General features: G+C 51.6%; 1 protein-coding gene across 1 annotated transcript; it reads right to left on the bottom strand.

Moving 5' to 3' along the window:
• On the bottom strand, nucleotides 3,134–5,920 carry LOC107633185. Its single transcript, XM_016336822.1, has 2 exons — nucleotides 4,157–5,920; nucleotides 3,134–3,631 (listed from the first exon to the last, which is right to left on the bottom strand). Exons 1-2 carry the CDS (start codon nucleotides 5,918–5,920, stop codon nucleotides 3,134–3,136), a joined length of 2,262 nt encoding a protein of 753 aa, XP_016192308.1.

The raw sequence follows: 6,602 nt of genomic DNA, 5'->3' as shown, positions 1-6,602 counted from the left end.
TATGAGCTGTCCGGGACGCGTGTCCTGGTTGGTTGTGGAGCGCGTGCCCGGGTCGGGTAAAGCTCGGGTCGGGCCGACCCGTGGGGAGTTTGGGCCAGGCCGTAACAGTGCCCCCACGTGCCAATGATTGTCGTGGGAGCTATCAGTGGCGCGTTGTTTCCCACCTCGTTCATCGTCGTTAGGTCGGCCGCCCGTGGGAGGGACATGCCCCCTGGGCGCGTGTCTCTTGGTTGTTGAAACAACCGTTTGCCGCTTCGTTCCTCGTGCTGAGCATTAAATGCTCATAATGGGTTGCAAAACCCCGTGTGTAAATACCATTTTGCCCCCAAGTCTTTCGCGCTTCCTGGGTGGCAGTTTTAAATAGTTAACCTCCCACTTTTTTCTCTTTTTACGCTTTTGTCTCTTCCATTCCTTTGCTGTCTCCCTCATCTTCCTTTGGAAATTCCAGAGTGTTGTTGCAGTTTTCTTTGAACATCTTCCTCTCATTCCTTGAGCTTCAACAAACTCAGGTAATCTTCTGTCTTCTCTCTTTTCTGTTCCGTTTATTGTGTTATTGTGTGTTTGTTGTCCGAGGGGACCTTGGCGTCCTTGCTGTTTTGTTTGGAATTTGTGGTTATGTGGCTTTTCAATACTTAGGTAGATGTGTTAGGGGAGGGGTACCATTCCAGGGTAGGTTTTTAGGTGGCCTGTGGGGTAGGTGTAGCTTTGGCCATGCTTGATCTTAACTGTTGAGTAGGGTGGACATAGTTTCTGGGTTTTATCCAGATTCCCGACTTCATAGACTAATGGAGTGGTACCCCATCTGTAGGTATGCCTCGTGTCGTCTCCCGGACTTCTACCTCTGGCGCAAGCTATGACCCCTACACCTGGGTGACCTTGGACGTAAAGGATTCACCTAACCAGATGGATCTGGAGGAGCTGACGGAGTTCTGGCAAGCCGGGTACTTATGTGGGGGGACAGACGAGGAGACCAACTACGAGACCTTCGTTCTTGCCCCCAATGAGCGATTGTACGAGACCAACCTCCGTTCTCCCCAGGTCACCGACTGGATCTGGTTCTACAAGGCCATGTTCACCCAGGTCAGCGTCCGCCTACCCTTCTCCGATTTTCAGATGTCGCTCCTCAATCGGATATCCGTGTCACCGTCGTAACTCCATCCGAACAGCTGGGCTTTTATCCACTGTTTCAAGATGGTTTGTGAGTATCTTGAGCTGCCGGTATTAGTAGATGTCTTCCTCTTCTTCTTCCATCTCACCAACCCCTCCAAACAAGGGAAGGCGAGAAAAGGGTTCCTTTCTTTCTGGTCTGCCCAAGGCCAGAGGATATTTGGCCTGTTCGAGGACTCTTACCATGGGTTCAAGGACAAATTCTTCAAGGTTCGCCCCGTTAATGGTCGCCATCCTTTTTGGTTATCGTTAGAGGGGGAGTGCCTCATCCCAACTTATTGGAGTTTTGGGGCGGGGTCTAATTCTTTTATTAAGGTGACATACGAAGGGATGTCCCCTGTAGATAAGAAAATAGCTGACGTGTTATTTGCTCTTTTTGGAAAGAACCCCGTGAACCCCCATCTCCTCATCGGTGAACGGGAGGCCGCCAGGAGCTATATCCGTGACTTGTTTTGTTTTGTGCTTGTATTGCTTATCATTGTTCGTTTTACTTGACCTAACGACTGATGTGTTTGTCTACTTACTGCAGTGGAGATGTCTGCCTCGGTAACGGGTCTCGAGAATCTGATGAAGACCTTCTTTGAGGATAGTGATGAGGAGAAAGCCGAAGAGAAAGATGCCGGGAAATCGGGGGGCCCTTCCGGGGAGAAGGAGAATCAGGCCGTGCCCTCTCCCCAGGACACTGCTGTGTCGGGGAAGAACTCCGCCGAGGTGCAGGGTTCCCCCATTCCCAAAGAGGCGGTCGTTGGAGGGCACCCGTCCCCTGCCCATCAGGAAGATAATGACGTGAGGCTTATCCATACCCCTAAGAGGCGGAGGGCGTCTGCCAGCCCGGAAGGGACCCTCACCATCATGGAAAGAAATTTTGATGCTACACAGTTCATTGACTCCCAGTTGATCACTGGGACGGAGGAGCATTTTCTCGGAACCGACCTGGCTGGTCAGGCAAGATGGATGTACCGGACATTGCTCCGGGCGGCCGTGATAGCTCGAAAGGATGAGTTCGAGTTGTTGGGAATGCAGGCTCTCCGGAGGAAACTCGAGTCCTCTGGCAAGGCAAACAATGATTTCAAGGCGCAAGTTGAGCTGTTCCAGAGCCAGTTGTCCGAGATCGGGGAGAAGCTCAAGGCTTCTGAGGAGAAAGCGACATTGGCCGTGGAGAAATTGAAGGCTTCCGACGAGACGGTGGCCCGTTTAGCCGAATGAGAGATGACTCTGGAGAGCCAGCTGAACGCCGCTCAGGGTCGGGTGGCGGTCTTGGAGAAGGAGCGTGACCAAGCCGTTTCGTCGGCTAAAGCCGCCAGAGCCGAGGTCGAGGAGTTCAGGAAGAAGCTTAAAGCGACCAAGGAGCAAGGGAAGAACGCGATCTCCATGACCGAGGATGCTCTGAAGGCCCAGGTGAAGATCGTGCCTCCCGACTTCGACACGTCGGCTATTGGGGTCTTCAAGATGATCCAAGATGGCAAGATTGTTGACACGCCTAGGAAATGATCTCTTTTAACTTTGGTTCGGTGTGGATTTGTTGAACTTTTTGTTGTGACTTTATGACTTTTATGCTTAACCGGTCGCTTGGTCGACATGCCGTTATTACCGTTTATCTTGCTTGTCGTTTTATTTTCGTTACCGTTTTTTCGAGGCGGGCTTATTGCTTGTGCACGTTTTGCTGTTTGTGCTAGTAACTCGATTGGAGCCGTTGCGGTTTTATTTATGGAGCCGTTCGATATGGCTGTGGTTCCGTTGGCTTCCCGGGGTGATCAGTCCCGGGTTGCCGTTTACGAGTGCGACCTCGTGAGGTATGCGTTGAAAGATAATAAACGGAAGGATTTGGACAAGTAAGGATTAGTCGTTAGCTAGACAAGTTTATGAACACAAAAGGCATTTGATAAAAGTGAATAACTGAGAATTAACATTTGATCAAAGCAAAACTCTACCCAACTCATCGGGTAATTTGGTCGGTACACCCGTGCTATGAATAAAATCTCCTCAGGTTACCCGCGTTCCATGTTCTCGGGATATCCTTGCCGTCGAGTCTTTCCAGCCTGTAGGCACCTTTGTCGAGCACCTCTTTGACTCTGTAGGGACCTTTCCAATTTGCCCCCAGTTTTCCTTCTCCTGGGGTCGGTAAACTGACGTCGTTGCGTCGTAGGACGAGGTCTCTTTCCTCAAAATCCCTTTCGAGGACTTTAACGTTGTAGCGCAGGGCTATCCTTTGTTTCAATGCTGTTTCTGACAAGTGGGCCATTTCCCCGGTCTCCTCCACCAGGTCCTTTTCTAATGCTTCGTCCACACCTGCGAGCAGTAACCGTGGACTCGGTTCACCGATCTCGACAGGTATCACCGCGTTGACCCCGTACGTTAGGCAAAAAGGGGTTTCCCCTGTAGAGCTTTGTTCGGTTGTTCGGTAGGACCAGAGGATCGAAGCCAGCTCGTCAGCCCATGCGCCTTTCTTGTTGTCTAAGTGCTTCTTGAGGCCAAGTAGGATGACTTTGTTTACGGACTCCACTTGTCCGTTTGTTTGGGGATGTTCCACTGAGGAAAATTTCTATTTTATCCCTAGGCCGGTGAGGAACTCCATGAACTTCTTGTCAGTGAATTGCGTCCCATTATCCAAGATGACCGCCTCCGGGATACCAAAACGGGTTATCACCTGTCTCCATATGAATTTCCTGCAATTGGAGGAAGATATGCTAGCCAGTGGCTCAGCCTCTATCCACTATGAGATATTTGACTTGTCTTGGGCCAATCGGAAAGGTCCTAAAATGTCAACTCCCCATTGAGCGAAAGGTCGTGTAGACGTTAGCAGGCTCAGCTCGGAGGCCGGCGCCTTGTGGAAGTTGGCGTTTTGTTGACACTTTACGCACTTTCTGACAAATTCCCTGGAGTCTTTCATCATTGATGGCCAGTAATATCCAGCTCGGATGAGCTTCCTCGCTAGGGCCTTGCCCCCGATGTGGTGGCCGCAACATCCCTCGTGGACTTCTCTAAGTACATAGTCCGTCTGGTCGGGGTGTAAGCACTTCAACAGGGGTTGGCTGAGCCCCTTTCTGAACAGTTGCCCTTGTATGATTGCGTATTTGGATGCCTCCCTTCTCAATGTTTTGGCCGCCTTCTCATCGTCGGGTAACTTGCCAAGTTCCAGGAAGTTCGTGATGGGGTCTAACCAGGAGGGGCTTGACTCCGTCAAATGGAGGGCGACGGTCGGTTCCTTCAACAAGCCCTGGATGAGAGACCGATTACCCGCTCCTGGCTTCGTGCTTGCTAGTTTGGACAGGAGGTCTGCCCGTGTGTTCCTTTCTCTTGGAACGTGTTGGACCGTGACCTCTTGGAACTCTCTTGTCAATTCTCTCACCTTTTCCAAATATTTTTGTAGAAGGGGATCCCTGGCTTGATAGCTTCCGTTTACCTGGGAGGTGACGAATTGTGAGTCGCTGCACACCTCCAGCCTTGTTGCCCCGACCTCCCGAGCTAACGTTAGTCCACCTAAGAGGGCTTCGTATTCCGCTTGATTGTTCGACACAGGGAACTCGAACTTGGTTGCTTGTTCGTAAATGACTCCCGTCGGGCTTTCTAAGATGACCCCGGCTCCCCCGGACGTTTGGTTGGAGGCCCTGTCTACATGGAGCCTCCACCGTGTGCCCATTTCCTCGGGGGGATCACCAGTCACCTCTACCAAGAAATCTGCCATTGCCTGTGCCTTAATTGCATGCCGGGGCTCATACTGCAAGTCATATTGGGAGAGCTCGATGGCCCAGGTCATCATCCTGCTGGCCAAATCAGGTTTTTGGAGTACTTGGCGAATTGCTTGATCCGTCCTCACAACTATACGGTGACCTTGGAAGTATTGCCTCAACCTTCGGGAGGAGGTTAGGAGTGTCAGCGCCAGTTTTTCCAGTTTGCTGTACCTCAGCTCTGCTCCTTGTAGAGCCCTGCTTACAAAGTAAATCGGTTGCTGAGCTTTCCCTTCTTCTCTTACGAGCACTGCTGCAAGTGCTTCCTTTGTTACTGCTAGGTAGAGGTAGAGTGGCTCTCCGGCCTTGGGCTTTCCGATCACCGGAGGTGTTGCTAGGATCTCCTTGAAGTGGTTGAATTCTTCCTCACACGCGGGGGTCCATTCGAATGCTATCCCCTTTTTCATCAGATTGAAGAAGGGTAGGGCTTTTGCTGCTGATGCGCCGAGGAAGCAGGATAACGCCGTCAGCCTTCTTGCCAACCGTTGGACGTCTTTGATACAACCCGGGCTCCTCATCTGGAGGATCGCTTGGCACTTTTCAGGATTGGCCTCTACTCCTCTTTGGGTGATCATGAATCCCAGGAACTTCCCAGCCTCCATGGCAAAGGCGCATTTGAGCGGGTAGAGCCTCATGCCGTGTTGTCGGAGGGAGGCGAACACGCTCCCCAAGTCGCTCAGGAGATCGTCGGGCCGTGCGGTTTTTGCGAGGATGTCGTCCACGTAGACTTCTACTGTTTTGCCTATGAGCTCATTGAATATCTTGTTCATCAGTCTCTGGTATGTGGCGCCAGCATTTTTCAGACCAAATGGCATCACCTTGTAACAATAGATCCCTCCTGTCGTTATGAACGCTGTTTTGTCCTCGTCGGGTCGGTGCATCTGTATCTGACTGTACCCAGAGTAGGCGTCCATGAAGCTCAGATACCTGTACCCCGCCGCCGCGTCGACGAGAGCGTCAATATTGGGCAGGGGATAGCAGTCCTTAGGACATGCCTTGTTGAGGTCGGAGTAGTCTACACACATTCTCCACCTCCCACTGTGTTTTTTCACCAAAACCACGTTCGACAGCCAGGTCGAGTAGTCCAGTTCTCGGATGAACCCTGCTTCAAGTAGGCTGGCCGTCTGCCTGGCCACCTCCTCTGCCCTTTCCTGTGACATCTTCCTCCTCCTCTGGGCTACTGGCTTGGCCTCTGGCTTGACGGCCAGATGGTGTGACATGAGTTGGGGATCTATCCCTGGCATGTCGGCTGGTGTCCAGGCGAAGAGGTCGGCATTGGCTCTGATCATCTCCATCAAAGGTTCTTTTAATTCATGGGGGAGGTTTCTATTTATGAACGTGAACTTCTCGTCCCCATCACCGACCCTAAATTTTTCCAAGTCCCCTTCTGGCTCAGGTATGGGCTTGTCATCTATCCTGGCGTCCAGGTCGGCAAGAAAAACCCCCGATGCTTCTTTGGACTTTTTCTTAAGAGAGAGGCTGGCGTGGTCGAAAGCGACTGCCGTTTCTAAGTCTTCTCTGATGGATCCTACGGATCCGTCATCAATAACAAACTTCATTACGAGCAGCTTCGTACTAATCGCTGCCCCAAGGTCGTTGGTGGTTTTTCTCCCTAGGATGATATTGTAAGCTGTGGAATCTCGTAAGACAACAAAATCGGCCATTATCGTTCTTCGCCTCTGTCCCTGTCCCAGGGAGGTCGGGAGT

Source organism: Arachis ipaensis, chromosome B03, assembly GCF_000816755.2.
Source record: "Arachis ipaensis cultivar K30076 chromosome B03, Araip1.1, whole genome shotgun sequence".
NCBI lineage: Eukaryota > Viridiplantae > Streptophyta > Magnoliopsida > Fabales > Fabaceae > Arachis > Arachis ipaensis.
Note: the sequence above shows the minus strand (reverse complement) of the source record. Positions and strands in the feature narration are given on the sequence as shown.